Source organism: Thamnophis sirtalis, unplaced genomic scaffold, assembly GCF_051295495.1.
Source record: "Thamnophis sirtalis isolate CommonGarterSnake01/CBP01778 unplaced genomic scaffold, rThaSir2_p1.2 scaffold_1, whole genome shotgun sequence".
Classification (NCBI taxonomy): domain Eukaryota; kingdom Metazoa; phylum Chordata; class Lepidosauria; order Squamata; family Natricidae; genus Thamnophis; species Thamnophis sirtalis.
In genome coordinates this window covers 150,035,042-150,056,273 of record NW_028261381.1, presented here as the reverse complement: position 1 = coordinate 150,056,273, position 21,232 = coordinate 150,035,042, and the positions used below count along the sequence as shown (strand labels likewise).

The window sequence follows — 21,232 nt, the reverse complement described above, 5'->3', positions numbered from 1 at the left end:
CTTAGAACAAGACCATTGGTGTGTGTAGCTGACTAGGACATGGGGGCATGGAAGCCAATTTAAGTCAGGATCATTTTGGCTAAACTGAAAACAGAAGACCTCCAGGAGCCCCAAGACTATACAATAGAGTGGGAAGTCCTAGGCTACTGGATCTGGGCTGGAAAATCTGGATGATCTCTAAATAGCAGCAAAACCTCAAGAGTTTTCTTTCCCTCTTTGCTGTCACCTAGAGGCCATTCAGATTTTGGCAGGCAACTTTTGATAATATAAAGCAGGTGCAAAGTTTGATTTGAGAGCCTCTGCTGCAGACTTATGATATTTTATTTAATAGTGGAACAGCTGAGTGTTATTTTTTTAACTAAAGTAAAGAATTGGAGTCAGTGTGTAGGAATCTTTAACTTAGAAAGGCCATGAGTTCTACTTGCTAGGAATAAAAACTGTTTTGAAGAGGCAAACACCTAAGCATGTGCGCGCACATACACACACACACACAATTTATTTAATTTAAGTCTTCTCAGGAGCAAGTCTTTTTGCAAGTCAAAGGACTAAAAATGTCCTAAATATAGATTGCACTGCAGTAAATCCACGCTCTACACTGTGGCTCTATCTGAACTTTCTGGACATTGAAGCAGGATGTGCATATCACTCTAAGCCTTTGCTTGTATAACCATGACTATTAAATAAACGACTGTTGGTTGATCTTCCACAATAAGCCTATATCAAGCAAGCCATGCTCCAGCTTAGTATGGTGTCGAACCAGACCAAAATGTTGAAAGAGTCACTGTATTTTACTTGAACTTGCTGAGGTTTCCATTCCACATTACATCATGCATCTTATGGGAAGCCAGAATGCTGGTGGTAGGACATTGCTTTCATGTCATGCTGTTAACTCTTCCCTTCCAGAAAATGGCTTGCAAATATTGGCACCCACTGAGCTGCCAAATTAACCCTCATGTTACCATATACTAATACTGTATGTGTAATCTAATAACATACAACACAAGCTAATCTTACACATATCGATAGAGAGTTAGCATGTCATGTGGCTGGTTTGTTTTTGGCTTAATGCAATTTGGCAGCTTCATCCGTGATGTCTCTAAGCATGATTTATGACTTAACAAGAAATGTGAACCCAGACAATTGTGGTTTACTCTGAGCTAAGTATGGTTTTGTTTAATATGTTGTTAACTCAGCTACAGGGGCTAACCTAGGAGGCTTCCACTAAAAACCCCTGAAATAATTGGCCATAATTGTATATCAATTGTATAACTACTGAATTTTGACAAAGAATGAAATATTAAAAACCAAAGAGAAAAAGAATTAGAAAAGTCAGAGAAGGAAGGAGGAGCAAAAAAGATTTTAAAAATAGATTTAAAAACCCCTATATCGAGTAGGAGAGGTCTTCTGCTTTGATGTCCTCAGCTGAAATGCTAGGATGACCAGTTCCAGAGATTTTTCCACTTTGCTTTACCAAAGTGTGTTCTATCCAGGCAAATACATATAGACAAGTCAATCTTGGTTACTGTGTATATAGTTTTCTTCTGAACAGATTGAGTCCACCTGCTAGGATAAATTCCTTGTAAAAAGATATATGAGGAATAATAAATCTTTCTCAAGCAGCTCTCCATTAGCCGTAAGATATCTATCATTTCTCTTTGTGAGCATTCAAGTTTAAAAGCAAATTCTTTGTTCCCAGAAACTGCTGCCCTCATTGTCCCTATTGTAGTTTAACTAGGTGAGTCCCAAGTATGAACACAATCTCTCAGTTTACCTCAAATCTCTCAAATTACACACTGTCTTTCAAAACAGATCGCTTATATAAAGTCACTTTTACATTTGTCAAGAACTGCCTTTATGCCTTTAACCAACTGCACAAGTCACAGAAATTCAACAGGTGCAGTTTCTCTTGGCATGGATATGCAGCAGGGAGAAATGTGAGACCTTTTCCCTAAGCCAAGGAACTTAGCATGTGACATGTGGCTTCTGCCAAAGAGATGGTTGGCACTGTCAACCTTAAAAAGCCCTTTCATGGGAGACTTAAATGTACTTGTTGGGAATGTTGGCATGAGGGGAGAAGGACCCCTGGCCTGCCTCTGTTCAGACAGTGTTTCTGCATCCCAGATTTTCTCCTCTATCGATATTGCCATCTTTTAACGACTCCATAATCCCTTGTGGGGTGGAGTCTGGGCAACTGAATGGAGCTAGCAGGGTATTTTAATGGCCCTTCCTGTTGCCAATGCAGAGTTTTGTTCAGCAGTTATATTCTCAGAGAGAGAAATATCTGCCACTACCCAGGATCGAACTCACACACAGCCTCCTGATTGTGAGGTGAGAGCTCCACCTCTAGGCACACTCCTTTCTCCTCTATCAATATTTTCAGGGAATAAAAGTATATACAGACTTACAACTGGTCCTTGTATAGTAGTTGTGGTTGTCACAGCATTGTCATTGTGATCACATGATCATGATTCATGTTGGGCTTAGCAATCAGCTCACAATTATAACGTTGCAACATCTGATAGTCATGAGATCAACATTTGCAGTCTTCATGGCCAGCTTTTGACAAGCAAAGTCAATGGGGTAGCTGGCAGGAGGTCACAAATGGTGTTGCCATTGCATGAGATTCACTTAACAATGACAATCAGGAGCGCCCCAGTGCTATTGTAATTTGGTGCAGCCACACAATGTCATGCTTTATTATCGTTAAGCAAGAACTGACTAGATAGCTAGCTAGCTAGCTAGCGAGATAGAGATAGAGATAGAGATAGAGATAGAGATAGAGATAGAGATAGAGATAGAGATAGAGATAGAGATAGAGATAGAGATAGAGATAGAGATAGAGATAGAGATAGAGATATGATAGATAGATATAGATATAGATATAGATATAGATAGATATAGATATAGATATAGATATAGATATAGATATAGATATAGATATAGATATAGATATAGATATAGATATAGATATAGATATAGATATAGATATAGATATAGATATAGATATAGATATAGATATAGATATAGATATAGATATAGATATAGATATAGATATAGATATAGATATAGATATAGATATAGATGATATAGATGATATAGATGATATAGATGATATAGATATAGATATAGATATAGATATAGATATAGATATAGATATAGATATAGATATAGATATAGATATAGATATAGATATAGATATAGATATAGATATAGATATAGATATAGATATAGATATAGATATAGATATAGATATAGATATAGATATAGATATAGATATAGATATAGATATAGATATAGATATAGATATAAATATAAATATAAATATAGATATGTATTGTGTCACAACCCCTGGTATGCCCAAATATGGGAGGGAGCATACTGCTTCCCTTTTCTGTCTTTCGGATCACCCTAGGAGCCATCCAGGCAGAAAGCCATTTTTTTATGTTGCCTTTGTTACATTTGTGTTGCATTTATCAGCACAAATGCAACACATAGATATATAGATATAGATATAGATATAGATATAGATGTAGATGTAGATGTAGATGTAGATGTAGATGTAGATGTAGATGTAGATGTAGATGTAGATGTAGATGTAGATGATGTGGATGTAGATGTAGATGTAGATGTAGATGTAGATGTAGATGTAGATGTAGATGTAGATGTAGATATAGATATAGATATATAGACACACATACACACATTCGTGAGACGGATTCAATAGGTGGATACAAATGCCAAATCCAGTCCTGAACATCTGACTGATGAACCAATAATAACATAATAAGTTCTGCAAGAAATACCATTTGCCTGCAAGCAAGAACCGGTGGGACCATAAAATAGATGAAACAATAGAAATGAAGAAGCTAAAGTGCTATGGAACATTAGAGTTCCAACGGACAGGCACCTTCCATGTAATATCCCAGACTTAACAACTGTTGATAAGAAAGATAAAAAAAAAGTCTTGATAGTGGATGTGGCAGTACAATACAATAGAATACAATACAATAGCAGAGTTGGAAGGGACCTTGGAGGTCTTCTAGTCCAACCCCCTGTCTAGGCAGGAAACCCTATACCGTTTCAGACAAATGGCTATCCAACATCTTCTTAAAGACTTCCAGTGTTGGGGCATTCACAACTTCTGGAGGCAAGTTGTTCCACTGATTAATTGTTCTGTCAGGAAATTTCTCCTCAGTTCTAAGTTGCTTCTCTCCTTGATTAGTTTCCACCCATTGCTTCTTGTTCTATCCTCAGATGCCCTGGAGAATAGTTTGACTCCCTCTTCTTTGTGGCAACCCCTGAGATATTGGAACACTGCTATCATGTCTCCCCTAGTCTTTCTTTCTATTAAACTAGACATACCCAGTTCCTGCAATCGTTCTTCATATGTTTTAGTCTCCAGTCCCCTAATCATCTTTGTTGCTCTTCTCTGCACTCTTTCTAGAGTCTCCACATCTTTTCTACATCGTGGCGACCAAAACTGAATGCAGCATTCCAAGTGTGGCTTTACCAAGGCATTATAAAGTGGTATTAACTCTTCACGTGATCTTGATTCTATCCCTCTGTTTATGCAGCCTAGAACTGTGTTCGCTTTTTTGGCAGCTGCTGCACACTGCTGGCTCATATTTAAATGGTTGTCCACTAGGACTCCAAGATCCCTCTCACAGTTACTACTGTTGAGCAAGGTACCTGGAGACAGTAGAAAAGAAGAGAAAGAACTGGAGAAGATAACAAAATACAAAGACCTGCAAATAGAAATAGGACAACTGTGGCAAAAGAAAGCAAAGGTATCTAAGGAGATTCTCAGTCATCCAGGTCAAGGGTGTCCCAAAGGTGCTTTTTGTTTTCATTACTCAGGTGACCCTGAAGACACAGATAAACCTCCAGGTGGCCTCAATGACTCTCTAAAAGAATGCAAATGACTAGCTGTCTGCAAGGAGTATAAAGCCTTCCATTCTCTACTTCTTGTATGAGAAGCGAAACGTCTTCAAAGAAAAACCAGAAAGGCCAGTTGTCTCTTGAAAAAAGGACCTTTGGGAAAACAAAAGTAGTACCAATAGTGCAACAACTAGAGCACCACCTGGACCCCACTGGCATTGACAAAATCATCATCAGTCAATTGTAAAAGGCAGCTATACTCAGAACAGCCGACATTCTGTGATGATAACCTTTAATAGCATCAAACATCCAAATCTGCCTATCCCAGCTCTTTGGGAAAAACTTAATAGATGGATAAAAATGCCAAATCCAGCCTGTACATCTGGCTGATTGTGTGCACTGAACCATATAATGATCCGATACAATAAGATACAGTATGATAATAATATAATTCCTCATTACTGTAAAAAAGATGCCAATTTTTCTGTTTATCTTCAATGACTGGTTTTCATAAGGTGGCCTGGTTTGTTTTAGTTTGCAATGTTAAATCCAGCCATTGTGATTCATAAACTGTGATTTATTGATTGGCATATTGTGTGAATTTAGCAATTATGATTTATTTAGGAATCATGCAATGTTTATTCATTCAGTAGTTGAACCAGATTTATAGAAATTTTACAGAAATTCCAATCAAGTATAAGCAGGTGGGTTGCTCCTGGTTCGGCCCAGTTTGGCCGAAAAAGTAGTGCTGATTTGGCCTGGGTCGCAGAACCGGCACCTACCCAGACTGGCCATGCCCCAGAACCGGTTCCCCGGTCTCTTCTGCCATTGCTGGCATGTGTCTGCGCATGCACAGAACAATTTTCAGTCAACAATGTATGCGCGACCAACATGTGCTGGGGACACACAGACAAAGTGCACGTGCAGTGAATCAATACCAACCAGTATAGGAACCCACCCCTGATAAGCATCTATGCATGGACACATCTGTGTGAGTATGTATATAGTCATTCATATGCACACTCAATACATGTACTGTATACCATAATTTGTATATCAAATCTTTATTAGATATTGAGCTTCTCTTTAATATGCTAACTTTAGTTCATGAGTTTTTTTTTACTTTAGTAAGTAGACATTTTATTATCAAGCATATATCTCTGTTTTTAAATTTTATTTTGAAATAAACTGAAATTCTCTGAGGGGAATTTGGAACTCTTTGAACATCAGAATAAAGCATTGTATTCTGCCGAAAAAACCAGACTTCAGTAAGAAGTTACTGTACCTTTTAAATGAAAGTGAGAATTTCCTGATTCAGTGGGTGGCTCAGTGGGTAAGACACTGAGCTTGTCGATCAGAAAGGTTGTCAGTTCGGTGGGTTTGAATCCCTAGGTCTCCTGTGTGAGCAGGGGGTTGGACTAGATGACCTCCAAGGTCCCTTCCAACTTTGTTACTGTTAAATTATGGTATCTTGGGCTTTCCTGTATTCTGCACCATTTTAAACATGAAAGCTTTGATATCAAAGACATTTCTTTCAGTCTTTTCCAATATAGTATCTCCCTGCTATAGGAGAACATGGCTTTTTCCATCCGGAGTCATCATTTAGAGAGCAACAAGGAAAGCAAAGTTGCTTCAAAATAGGTAAAATAAATTGCATAAGAAGGTGAATTACTTGAACCTTCTTAACGCTGAAGCTTTCTGCATACTCAAAGTCCCAATGTCTATTCTGGGAATTCTTCTCCATTACACTTCCCAAAGAGTTCAAGGCTGGGAAGGGTTTTTTTTTCCTTAAAATTTGCCTCAATCTTTTTCAAAAACGAGTCCAACATCCCCATCTTGTGGTGCAGATCAAAACTTCAGGCTCACAGCCCACCTGGTGGCAAATTACTACTCCGAGAAAGGATGTTCCAAATACTGTATACAGCTCCTACATCTGATTCCAGATTGCTTAGTGGCAGAGCCATGTTTATCATCTTCAAGCTCCAGATTTTCCTGCTCTTACTGAAGTGGTTATTATTATTATTACATATATACATATTTGTGGAATGTGTAATTAGGCTTGATTGACTGGTTAGCCGATGTTTCATGAAAGCTAGGAATTGACGGCTAGGATTGCAGTGTTTCAGCAATCTCTGTCAAACTCTTTTCTCTCTACTGAGTGATAATATTTGGCTTTCTAAGAAGACCACGCCTCACAATCTGCTCCTGAAGGCAAATCCTTGATTTAAGAAAATGATAGCTTGAGAAACACCAGCCCAAGATCACGGCTGCTTTCCATACTCTCAAACCAATCCCTTACTACGGATTCTTTTTCTAATTCCAAATGTCTGTGAATTGCCTTCTTAGTGTCAGGTAATTCTGAGTTCTCAGCCGATCTGAGCTTTTAAGGAAGCAAACCTCTAGCCTCCAATATCATTTGTATGCCCCTAAAGATTTTTTTTAAAAAAATAAAACAAAACAGGGAGATAGCTGCTGCCCATGCATTGCTTAGAAATATATTTGTCCAGAAAAAGGCCCAGAGGGAAGACGAGGGGATGGAAGAGGAGTGGAGGAGAGGAGAAGGGAGGTAGGTTTCGAAAGAATGGGGTTAATCCTCTGCATCGAACTGTACGCTTCTCGGTTCACATCACATGTATTGTTTTCTAGATGTATGCCTTAATTATTTTCCTCATAAAGTTGTATCTTCCTTGTTTTACATGCATTTTTATAGGTTGTATATGTTTGACCAGTGTGTGTGTGTGTGTGTGTGTGTGTGTGTGTAAGAAGAATGTATAGTTTGTGCATGCTGCCAATATTTTTCTGAGCATTTTGGTTCTGTTGCAGTGGCTCTAAACTTAGTTTGGCATTTGAGGGCTAGTTCCAGCTCTGCCTTATACTAGGGCTAGGGTCGTGGCATGACAAAACCGTGCTCGACTAAACCGCGCCCGATTAAACCGCGTCGCTGACGTCATCAACAGGGCGACAACAGTGAGCGCGGAGAAAGAAGGGCGCTTTAAATAGCGCTTTGAAAGCAAGCCGATTCAAGTTAAGGTAAGGGTTAGGTTTAGGGTTAGCTTTAGGGTTAGGTTTAGTATTAGGTTAAGGTTTAGGGTTAGGTTTAGGGTTAGGTTAAGGGTTAGGATTAGGGTTAGGTTAAGGGTTAGGTTTAGGGTTAGGTTTAGGATTAGGTTTAGGAGGGTTAGGTTTAGGGGTTAATTTTACGTTTAGCGTTTACAGCGTGCTTCTGTCTCCGCGCTGTTGTCGCCCTGTGATGACGTCAGCTACGCGGTTTCGTCGAGCGCGCTTTAGTCGAACGCGGTTTTGTGGTGGGACCGGCTAGGGTTAGAAGTAGAGGCCAGATCTGGACTGCGAATATCCAGATTACTAGCTATGTCTTGATTAGTGTGGATAACGACTCCTACTAAATGATCTGTTCAAAATGATATCTCTATGGAAAACATGGTAATTGAGTCCAGCTCCGCAGAAATAAGTGACATTTTTAAAAAACATAATTATTTCTATGTGGATTAATAAATACTCCAGTAAAGAATAAAATAATATGTTTATAATTTAGATTTGTCCTTAACAAAGTCTCAGAATAGTTATTTAAAAAATTCTACATTTTTATTGCCTTTCAAAATATCTCAGCAATGTAAACTATTTTCTTCATAACTTTATTGATATGTTGGTGGATGCTAATGCTTTATCCACATCTCAGCAAATTTGCATACTTCAATCAAGATTAGCATCAGCATCTGTGACTTTTGCCTCACAACTTCTGGAAAGATAACTTGAGAGTGAATTCCATCACTTCCACGTTACAGTTTTCCTCAGACAAAATCTTCCTTTTCTCCCATTTTGCACAAACAAATATTAACAGTTTCTAAAACTTAAATGATAACCACATACATGCTAACTATGCATTAACTAAATTTTGGTTTTCATTAAATGTGTTCTGGTATCAATTTACAATTTGCACTAAATTGAATATCAGATTATTCAAACTCACAATAATTGCGATCTTGCTACAGATGGCAGAAAAAAGTACAATTTTCTATATGAGTTTGCTGCTATTTAATGGTTGTTCAAATTTTTAAAACCCCAGATTTAGTAGCTTTCCTTATATTTTGGTTCTTGGGAAATTACTTTTCTTTAGCCTTCATATTTTGCCTGCTAATAAAGAATTATTCTGTGATACGCCTGGCCAGATAGGAGTGGCCATAGCAGAAAAGTAGTGTGTCAATCAAAATAATAAAGAAGAATATTTGTAGCTCAGGGTTGAAATGTTTTCTGCAAGTAACAATCAAGCCCAGAGAGCACCAAAGATCCTTCAAATCAAAATAAATCAAAATGATTTTGTTAATGGTCAAAGCTCCAACAACAAAATGTTCTGAGAATATCCATGATATTCTCTTCACATTGCAAATATACGGAGCAAGTATATTGCTACCCTCCAATGTCTTTGTTATTTGGCAAACATCAGTTATCTCATGTCTTAGAGCAGACTGAGAATTGATTTAGACCAACATCATTTACATCCCAGCTGTCTTCAACTTGATGTCGTGCTAAACTATTAGGTTTCACCTCCTATAATCCCCAGCCATCTGGATGGGGATGGGGGACTTGAAATCTACTTAGTAACACTGCTGTATTTGAGGGGGCCCTGAGCAAGATGTCATGTCAGAATATCTGGCTGCTAATCATCAAAAGTGCCTGAGTGCTTCCCCTTCCTGGAGGACATTTTATTCCCCCACTCCTCCTGTTTCTGCCCTACCTCACTGCCCCTTGCCTCCTCTCTCCCCCTCTTGCTACCACCAGCTGGCAAACATAGAAATAAATGCTACACTGACTTTTCAGCTGAAGCCATCATACCTAGATTATGGGCATATCCATAATTGTTATGGAATGTGTGTGGGGAAAAGATGCTGTCTAGAAAACAACCAGACAAGACAAGGAGATGCTCCCTGTGGCTTGACAGTCAGAGGAAGAAACCTAGAAAAGACCAGGAAGTTAAATGTGGCAGTAGGATATTTGTACCTTCAGGTTTGTAAGATTGTCTTAATGTAGCCTTACAATTAAATAGATTTAGCTCATCTAGTCATGTTTCCTGTCTGGTTTACCTAGGAGGATTGACAACAATTCTACAATGAGCTCGCCCATTGAAAGCCTCTTGTCCTCAGAGCTGAAATGCATGTTATTTATTGAACAATTCCATGTCGCTTTTCATTTTCAACATTTCTAAAGCAGGGTACAATAAAACATGTAATCAAAAGCCAATGAAAGGCCAGTAAAATAAAACAAGTGTGCTAGGCCTTAAAATGGCAATTGTACAGTTGCAGACTAGGAGTTTCTCCTCAGTTCACCTCATAAGTGCAACCACTGGACATGTTTGTCCTGCCATGGTTGTAAAACCATATTTCCCCATTTTATTTTGGCTTGGGTGCTCCTCTTGTGTTTTCTGCTGTGCTTACAGTACTTTCCTCTGTAGAAGGTTAGCATCCACCCCTCTCCTAGAAGAATGAAATATTTTGAGAAATAGTAAAAAAGGAAGAATATTATATTTCCCTGGATGAGAAATGGAGAAACATGCTCTTGGAAAGCAACCCCCACCTTCCTTAATACCCCACAGCAGATGTTAGCACTTAAGAGATAAAGAGATAGGTAGCTCTATTCATAAGCAAATACCCTCACCTCACCAACAAAGGTAGGATTAGCCCTCAGCCATAATAGCAATTGCCCAACACCCTTTCAGAACACAAACCTCTTCATTGCACCATCTCAGCAGTTCAAATGCCAACTAAACCCGGGAGCTCAGACAACCTCAGCTATGACCCCCTACATAATCCCTACATGGCCCCATGGAAGTCTGAGAACAGCCAATAGAGTACATGTTCTTGCCCAGGAACAGGAAGTTCAAGGTCAAAGCCCAAGAGAAGAGATAACTCTCCCCACTCAACTCCATGTGGTCATTTATCTAGAATCACATGTGCTTGGTGATTCTGTTCACCATTAAACCATCTTTCCAATTAGCCTCCATGTTTTCAGTATTTTTCTCCTGGCTTGGAACCAAACCAGATGGCTATTTCTTCCAACATCTCCTTGCAGCCTAACTGACATTTATTGGCTACATCACCAAGACAGGAATGCTTCCTGCTCCCCTCAATGGGATCATTAATGACTGCGATCTCTAGTGCCATTCCTTGTGCTCTTCTGATGGTTACTGATTAACCTAAGCATATGCTCAGGGTTTCAAAGTCAGCTGAAGTAAAGGTGATGCAAGTCATTTTGAAGCACTTAAAGAGAGATTGGGAAATAGATAGCAACATCCATGTGTGGGTATCTGGAGTGAAGAGGTGGAAAGGCAACATGGCAGTTGTGCCAGCACAACCCCAACCCCAAACTTTTTGTACATGCCCTGTTGTTGAATGTATGCATGTACAGATGATTGGGGCTTGGATCACACTGCCATGGAAAGTGCTGGAAGTAGAAATGCTCTCGTCGGAACAGCCATAGATGAAAGCCATTGGTGTCATTGGGAATCAGCTACTGATTTGAATGGATGTCTTTGAATAGTCTTAAAATCAGACCTCCCATCTTGGTAGGTGATTGGGCATACTGTACTCACAAAATGGCTTCCGTGGACAGTACTGAAAATTACAAAGCACTCTTCTCAGAAGTCAAATTAGAGATGTCACACCCTGCTGCTCCTTCCAATGCCTCCCACATGATCACCAGAGTTTAGTTTAATTATATTATATTGGTTCTGGACAGGGAGAAACACTGTGATGCTGCCATTTACCATTTTTGTGTTCTAAGAATCTTCTGGACTTACTTGAAAGTTTAAAATGTTCTTGAAAAGAAATATGATGCTAGAGACTGGCACTTTTTTCTCCAGGATGCGTCTGTCTCTCTCTCTTTGTCTGTTTGTCTGTGTTCCTGCCTGCCTGCCTGCCTGCCTGCCTGCCTGCCTGTCTTTGAGCAATAAAACCTATTGAGCATTACATTAAGTGTTCTTTCCCCCCCTTCACGGCTCGTTAACAAATGCAGGCAGGCAACTTAAAAGGAAGTCTTTCTTTATTAGTTCACAGTTCAAACTGGCTTCGAGCCCAGAAATAACATAAACACAAATCTCCGATAAGAATTCAAAACAAAAGCTCTTACAAACGCTGCAGTTCTTCCACAGTTTTCACAGATCAGGTTTACATGAAACACAAAAGCACTTATCCAAGTGTAACAGGCCTAAATAAGCAAGCAATGTTGTACAAACCAAGGCACTCACGAAGGAACGACTTTGATTCCAGTGACTGGGGCGTGGCAGCATCCGTCCTTTTATCTCCAAACTTCCTCCCACAAGCCCCAGCTGCATACTGAATCTTGTATCCTGAAAAGACTCTCAGCAGAACTGCTGAGTCACAACAATTAAGTATCCAATGTCTAGATATCTACCTCTCCAAAATATGCAGACACTCATACATTCCCTCCCTCCCTCCCTCCCTCCCTCTCTCTCTCATTTTCATCCTAATGAAAAGGAAAGTTATCTCCATTTATTTCTGAAAAAAACTTTAACAAATTAAGAATAACTGAATTTAATTACCACTGTTAATTAAGTATAACAGCTAGCATGTTTATTAATAGGAAAAAGCAAATGATAGTCTTTACAATGTGACTGTCTGTTATTTATGTAACTGATTAATACTGTAAGAAAGCTTCATTGCTGTTCTAGAAATGATAGACTGAACATGATCAAATCTCATTTAATACTATGCCATGAATTCCATTCCAATCTGTTTGTGGGAGTAAAAAGCTAGGTCTCATCTATTTCTTTTGAAGTGCTGGCTTCATCTGTGTAGGAAAGGCTTTTCTTTTTTCTTTTCAAGAGAGAAAAGACTCAGTGATGTCTACCCTGCAAAATCCCACAGGCAGAGACTTGCTAACGCTGCTTCAGCAAGAAGAGGTCGATTTGGCTGTACAGTAATGTAGTTGTGTTGACTGAAGGATTATGGGAATTGAAGTTTGAAAGCCCCAGGCCTAGGAATTCTGCTGTTGTTGTTTTTGGTGGCGCGGAAACTCCTTCAACACGATTGCTTTTAATTGTTTTAAACTGTTTAATGGATAAAATATATTGTTTAGTCTTGTTTTAATTGTATGCATCACCTAGCATCACAAGCACATGAGACGGGCAGCTATATAAACCCAACAAACAAACAAACCAATAGTTTTCTCTATTGTTCCTTTTCATTTAAACTTTAGGACTGAGCCTATTACTTAGGCCCAAAGTAGCAATGCTTCAGGTAATTCACAGTTTTGGGAAAGGATTGATTACAGAAAGGAAAAATAATGGCAGGGCAATCTTCTTGCAAAACCATCCCTGTGAGGGTTGAGTACGTTCTGTGTTTGGGCTGCTTAATTTTTTTGAGGATAGGGAGAGAATGAAAAACAAGAGTTTAGGGAAGAAAGAATGGATGGTCCTAAAAAAAGACCACATCTGCTTGTCCAAAACGTTGAACAGAAGACTTTGGCTGGACCTACCGCTGCAGCTGTTGAACATTTCTTGAAATCGAAGTCAAGATTAAAAATAAAGTTACTGTACTGTAAAACCATAGTTCTGTAAAACAGGAACTAACCTGACTGAGTTTTTACTATGGCTCTTGACTATTTATGTCTGTCTCATGTGCTTTCTGTTTCCTCCTACAGCTGTTTTTCTCATTATTGTATTCTTAGGAGCTCATGATTTCCTGGGAAGTTTTATTTGTTCATGGATTCTTCCAGGAAAAGATGGGAATTAGATCAGTTGCCGCATGTGCCTCAACTTGAATTTTAAAAACAAAATGCCACAGTACATTTTAACATTTAACAGTAATCTGTTCTCTTCCTTCCCCTCACCCATTTTTTTCAAAAATACACTTTAATTGATTTTGGTGATGTTCTGCAAAAAAACTTTAAACCAAGCTGTGAAAGTTACCTTTCCTTCAACAGATTCACAGTGGAATGAAATTCTTTCCATCCTTTTCAGAAGCACAGTAGGACATTGGTTGAATAGAGGAATTATGAAAGATGAACCTGTTTACTTTGAGTATTTATGATTTATTTTTATTTCCCCAATTTGTTTACTAAAAGCGATGAACCTAGCCTATGAAAAACAAAAATTCCTGTACGTAATGGGTGGAATCCAAGAATGGTTTTCATCTTCCAAGCAGCAGGACTGGGCCAAGAGTCAGTCCTTTCCTCCTGCCTTCAAAAATCTGCTCTGAAAGTTTGGGAGACAACAAAGTTTGAAGGTTCCTGAGGATGTTGCAAGGTAGAGGAGAGGGGGGAAATGCCCTGTGAGCAGGAAATCTGCTCCTGCAATGTGATATTTCACCCATGTAGTAAGAAAGAAACGTAATGATTACAGCTGAAGGCTCATTAAAGTCAGATATTGTAATTGTCACTACCTATGTAAAACCTGTGAAAAGAATTGCCTGGGGATCTTTCTATGGAAAATTTATTGCCACCAATGGAGAATGGCCAGTACTTTGGTGGATTGTCTTCATATGCTCAAAGACATGATAAATGTTACAGCATCTGCTAAGGATACAAATGGTCCATGGGCCTAGTATCTGAAGACAATTACCTATTAACACCTAATATGGTACTTGGTCATAATGGGCCAATTGTCTAGCCAGAACCTTGGAACCATAATATCAACTGAATATCTTCTATCTATATTATATTATAATTCCCTTTGCTTTTGGCATTATAGGAATTGTGGCCTAATAAGTTTAGAAGGCATCAAATTGTGGAAAATCAATGTAGGGGCAGCTGAATACAAAGCACTCCAGATTAATTGTTAACAAATAAAAACATTTTAATGTTAGAATGTGAAATCATACAATAAGGATATTCACTTTTGGAGCCAGCCAAAACTTTTGAACTGTCTTCATGGATAGTCATGTTCATGTACATTACAGTAATTCAGTCTTGAAAAGATTAGGTAATTCATTGGATATATTGGTTGGGCACACTGGGAGTTGTATTTCAGAAGCAAATGGCTGTAAGTTTCCAATTGTATATTAGAAGAACGCTCAGATTGTGGAACTGAAATACTTTTCACTTTCCTTTTTTATTCACTAACTTAGTAATAACAAAAGAAAAACAGCTTGATTCTTTTCACAGACATTTCATTACTAGACAATGAAGCATCATCACTGCATGGGGGTGGAATGATAGTGGTGGTGGTGATTTCTACTGATTCATATCTTGTAATTTTATTCTTTTTTTTCTTCCTAGCTTTTTGGGTGGGGCATTGTTTCTTCTGTGATTGTTCTAATATCTGGTGATAGTTTCTGCTTATCTGGAGGTTGGTTAATAGCTATATGATGAGGAAGAATATCTGTTTGCCAAGGTCTAAGCTTAAGTAACTCATCAAAGCTGGTAGGCCAAGCTACAATACATAAAAACAGCCAGCTAACTGTACACTGACGATGTTCCCTAGACTGGTAATGAAATATCTGCAGGAAGAGAAGCAAGCTCAGAGAATGCCAAAGACTCACCAATTTAGCCTTAAGCTACACATATTCTCACTATGGGAGGGGAAAAGGAATCTTCTAAAAATCCTTTAAAAAATGTTTTTTTCAGGTTAAAATATATTGATCATAATAGAGGATTTTCTCCTAATGCAAATGATAAGAGCCAAGAAATAGTAAAAAAAATGGTCACAAAATTCTAATAATGGAGGAAAAGATGAAACCCTCCATTCCTACTTGTTGATCTTGATCAGCCTTTCCCAGAAGCTTCTATTTCATTTTTTTTTTAAATGTACCTGTAGACTTTATAGGCCACCACCTTATATGCTACAGCAAACTAGTTCTCAAATTATCTGTTTTAGCCCCAAATTTTGGTTTTTCTGATGGAAGGGTGATCTGGGAGGGAGATGAGTTAGCTATGCATTGAGCACAGCAAAGCTTGATTATAACGATTACGTGCCAACAAGTTTTGCTCTTATTAACCACCACATAAATAGATGGCTGCTGCACTATAATGCAATGTTTTTAATTTTGGCTTAAGTATTATGTGTGACCATAGCTACTGTGGTTTGTTCAGCAATCCATAGCTTAGCATAGTGTGAACTCTGTCACTGAAGTAGACCTCATTCCCAAAGCAATAGTATTTCTGCTCATCAACTTGGAATTAAAATCCGAAGAGACACCAAAATGCTTGTCCTCCAAATCATACCAGTAATGTCAAACAATTGTCTAGAAGACAGATTTTTGATTCACTAATTTGAATCAAATTTATAACTTTATAACTTGATCCACTAACAATTGAAGATACAATGGAAAAACTTTTCTTTGAAAGGCAGAACAAAAACAAGAGTCAACTCCAGATGGGTTGGGCTTCAAAATAGACCAGAGAAATCCCATCATCCTGCCTTTGTGGCCACTCCTGTCCTCTGACTAGATACTAATTTGTTTGGGCTGGAACTGAGGATGGTAAGAAGTGGATTTTCCAGCTGGGGTTGTCCAAAGAAGGAAATTGCCTGTAGAGATTAAAATGTGACTTTGGGAGACGCCTTTTGGGGGAAATATGGAGGTAAAACTGGGCGTGAAGGTAAAACTCGATGGATGGGACTGCCCGGCGAAGATCTGAGACATTTTAAAACGGTGGAGTCCGAGTTTGGTGCTTTGATTGCAGACGTTTCATTACCTGACTAGGTAACGTCTGATGCTACTACCTAGTGGAGTAATAAAACGTCCGCCAGCGAACCGCCAAGTTCAGAGAGCGCCAAAGGATTCCTCATTGCAACCCTGAGCTGCAGAGATTCTCTTCTGTCGGGACATTGGAAACGGAGGGTTTGCGTTGCGGATTCAGGAACTGCGCCTGGCTGAGGAGCGCCTTCAGAGCTGAGCGCTGGGCGGCGGCGGCCCACGGTTGTCTCCGTGGCTCGGGACAAGTCCCTGCAGGACGGCTGAGAAGCCCCGCCTCTCGGCCCTGCCTTCCTCAGCCTCATCCTTCAGGTGTCTCCCTCCCTCTAATAACTATTTGCCTCTTTTTCTCAGCCGGAGCTGCTCCGAAACAGCCAGGAACGGAGGCAGGCAGGCAGGCAGGATGGCTGAACAGAGGACTGGATTGAACCGCGGGCGGCTGTGTGGGTGAACCGGCGCTTCGGAGCAGCTGCGCCGACAGGAAAAGCCACCCTGCCGGCTTCTTTCAGGCAGTTTCTTCCTGGGCTGCTGGAGGAGCGACCGAGAGAAAGAGAGAGAGAGAGAGGAACGAGGCGGGAGGAAACCGGAGCCGGAGAGCAGGGCAGGCTTCGGGTTGCTCGAGGGCCGGCAGCCACTTTGGGGGCCTGGCGGCAATCGGGGGTTGTTCTGGAACTATGGCTTCCTCCCCCTCGTCTTTTCTTTGTGTTCTGGATCCCTGACCCCAGCAGCCCCGAGTGAAGTGATTCAGCAGCTTGGCTCATTTCCTTCGCGGCTCCGAAGGCAGAAAGGGGCTGAGCTTGGGCTGTGTGTGTATGTGTGTAAGTGTTTGCGTGTGAACACACCAGCATGGGCCGGAGATCGGGAACCCTGGGTTGCCCTGACTGACCCCTGAGGACTCTAGTGTCCCAAGTCAGCTGGGACTGGGAAAGCCCCAAGCTGAAGTTTCCTGTTTGATTTGGGGAGGAAGCCTCCTTGTCTTTGCTCAGCTGGGACCTGCCATGTCCGGAGGGATGAAGTTTAATGGGTACATGAAGGTGCGCATTGGGGAGGCTGTGGGGCTCCAGCCCACCCGCTGGTCACTCCGGCATTCCCTGTTCAAAAAGGGATACCAACTCCTGGACCCCTACATCACAGTGAGTGTGGACCAAGTACGGGTGGGACAAACCAGCACCAAGCAGAAGACCAACAGACCTACTTACAATGAGGAGTTTTCTGCCCCTGTCAACGATGGGCGCCAGCTGGAGCTGGCAGTCTTCCATGGCACCCCTATTGGCTACGATGACTTTGTGGCTAATTGCACGGTGCCCTTTCACGATCTGCTTCATGGCACAGGGTCTTCTGACAGCTTTGAAGGATGGGTAAGTAGCTGGCTCTTTTATGGAACTGCAACTCCCATGGAGTGTTCACCCCTGCTGATGTACAACATAAGCATGGGTGTGCATTCCCTTGGTCTGTCTGTGCAGATTGTGTGACTTGGGAGATGAATCAAAGTTATTTTGCAAGGCCGCAACAAATACCAAAGCCTTGTCTTTGGGGAGCCTAGAACTTTATTACTGGGATCCATGATTTATCATTCAATTTCTTCTTCTTAATAATTATGAATGTTACCGGATGTGCATCTAGCCCAGTGTGCTTATCTGGATTTAGAGAAGCTCATAAACATAGGATGATTAATAAGACAGCTCTTTCCTATTTATCATCTGGCATGTGATTTTCCAAAATATATCTGGCTAGCAACTGCAGGTATACTTATTGTTTATGTAGTTGTCCATTTATTTAATGCTGTTTGCCACCTGGAATCAACATAGGGGTGGCCATATAAATTTAATTAATTCTTGACAAAATAAATGAAAATACATACATTTATGTAAAAAGGAAATGTACAAAATATGAACATGGCTCTAATTATAAGAGAAGAAAATGACTGAATACTCTCTTAGAATGCATTATTCCAAAAATTGTTCGATAATTAACATTTTTCTGTAAAGTTATTGTTTTACAGAATCAAATTCTGTTGATCTCTAACAAGTTTGATAATTTGAATATTTACCTGCATCTATAACTTTAGAAACTTCTTCTGTTTTCCAAGATTGCACTATAAGCAGTTGTGTTTGTTTCTTATTTTTCAAGGCCATTTGGAAATTATAGCAATAAATTACATAACCCAATGACATGTTCCAAGAAGGATATACATTTATTAGCCTTATTCTTAATCCGGCTTATTTCTTGAAGAAAATATTTTGCTCAGCATTTGCCCACACCATCAGTTTCTTCATAGCCTGAAATATGTCTGAAATATGAAATATAGTGTATTTTTATTTTCAACTTTTCAGCTTTTTCAGAAACAGGAGTCAAGTCTCTGCAAGACTCTTGAACTTGTACTATCCACCATGAAATAAATTCAACATTGTTGACTTCTAAGCAGATTTCATGCTCCCCCCCCCCCTCCTCTGCCCCATACATATCTCATTAAGCAAAGTATTTTAAATGGTACTTTGCATGATCAAAGAGGCAAGGTAGTATGTTTGTGTATTGCAACTACAGATGCATTGATACATTTTGAAGGAAGGACTGCCTACTGATTCTCCCACGAATAGGAAATGTAGGAAAGATGCTAGAAATATCTTGGGAAGTTGTCTAGCAATTAAAATCTTGTGGGGAAAAGATACTCATGAGCCATTTTCTTAAATCCAAGCATAGCACAATTTGTGGTGCAGGAGCCATTGAGATATATTAAGCAGCCTGCTTCCTGAAATCATAGGTCCTTCATTACTGAACGTTTGGGGGCAGTAGTTTGTCTGGGGTATTATGAGAGGATTTGTTCATAACTCTAGGGGTTAGACTAGATGTCCTGTAACTTTTGATTTAGCCATGAAAAGCCATCAGGATGACTTTGCGCCAGTCACTCTCTCTCCACCAAACCCACCTCACAGAGATGTTGCTGTACGGACAACAAAAGGACATGTTCACCATGAGTCGTTAACAAAAATAATAAATATGGAAAATAAACAAATAATAAACAAATAAAATAAGATCATGTCCATTCTAATAAGTAAAGAAATAAGATTACCAGAATGTAAATGTGTATTGTATCTCTTTTTTTGTTTACTCCTATGTCATAGTTCCAACTGGGTGGCAGTATCCAGGTGACTTGGGCTGATATCAGTAGTTAAGCATCCACTAACTAGTTTGTAGGGACACAATGGCTCAGTGGCGAAGACGCTGAGCTTGTCAAGCAGAAAGGTCGGCAGTTTGGCAGTTTAGTGTCCCATAATGGAGTGAGCTCCTGTTACTTGTCTCAGCTTCTGCCAACCTAGCAGTTCGAAAGCATGCAAAGATGCAAGTAGAAAAATAGGGACCATCTTGGTGGGAAGGTAAGAGTGTTCTGTGTTCCTTTGGCATTTAGTCATGCCGGCCACATGACCACAGAGACGTCTTCGGACAGCGCTGGCTCTTCGGCTTTGAAACGGAGATGAGCACTGCCCCCTAGAGTCAGGAATGACTAGCACATACAGTATGTGTGAGGGGAACTTTTACCTTTAATTAGTTAGTACATGGATAGAAACCATTAGAAAATCCTGGGGCTGTGGGCTAGACTGGGGGGAAAATCTGAAAAGGCAAAGGTAAGTCAGGTTCATTTAGGTTGCTAATTTGTTGGACTTGTTCATGAAGTCCCTTTTGTCTCCATGATTAGTAGCAAAAAGATCCAACCGATGCCTGGAAGCTGTCAGGATCCGGATGGAAGTGAACAAACTTGCACTCAATCCTGACAAGACTGAGTGGCTGTGGATGTTGCCCCCGAAGGACAGTCCAGATAGTCCATCCTTGATCCTGAGGGGTGAGAATTTACACCCCTCAGAGAGGGCCCGCAACTTGGGGGTCCTCCTGGATCCACAGACATTGGAACACCATCTGTCGGCTGTGACCAGGGGGGCCTTTGCCCAGGTTCACCTGGTGCATCAGTTGCGGCCCTATTTGGATCGGGAGGCACTTCAAACGGTCACTCACGCCCTTGTCACATCAAGGCTTGACTACTGTAATGCGCTCTACATGGGGCTGCCCCTGAAAAGTGATCGGAGACTGCAACTAGTCCAGAACGCAGCCGCATGAGTGATATTGGGTGTACCAAGGTACACCCACGTTACACCTATCCTCCGCAAGCTGCACTGGCTTCCTATTGGTCTCCGGACGCAATTCAAGATGCTGGTTATCATCTTTAAAGCCCTACATGGCTTAGGACCAGGGTACCTGCGAGACCGCCTACTGCCACATACCTCCCAATGGCCGGTGAGATCCCACAGAGTGGGCCACCTTCAGATGCCGTCAGCCAGACAATGTCGGCTGGCAGCCCCCCGGAGGAGGGCCTTCTCTGTGGTTGCTCCGACCCTTTGGAATGAGCTACCCCCAGAGATCCGGACCTTGTCCACTCTCATGGCCTTCCGAAAAGCTGTTAAATTTGACTGTTCCGGCAGGCCTGGGGCTGTTGACCTCATTGCTGGGGTCCAGCCCCAATCAGATTGGGTACATGTGTGATGTTTTTAAATTGTTTTCCTTTATTTTTTATTAATTTCTCTTCTTTTCGCTTTGTAAGCCGCCCGGAGTCCTTCGGGATTGGGTGGCCTATAAATTTACTAACTAACTAACTAACTAACTAACTAACTAACTAACTAACTAACTAACTAACTAACTAA

At 40.4% G+C, this 21,232-nt stretch overlaps 1 protein-coding gene across 1 annotated transcript in view; it reads left to right on the top strand.

The window, feature by feature from the left end:
- Window positions 1–16,877: 16,877 nt before the first annotated feature.
- The window catches only part of PRKCH (protein kinase C eta), a 94,232-nt gene continuing 89,877 nt past the window's right edge, over window positions 16,878–21,232 (top strand). Inside the window, exon 1 of the mRNA XM_087727515.1 lies at window positions 16,878–17,899. Within this exon, the coding sequence (XP_087583641.1) occupies window positions 17,540–17,899 (360 nt within the window). The 5' untranslated portion in view covers window positions 16,878–17,539. The remainder of the gene's footprint in view (window positions 17,900–21,232) is intronic.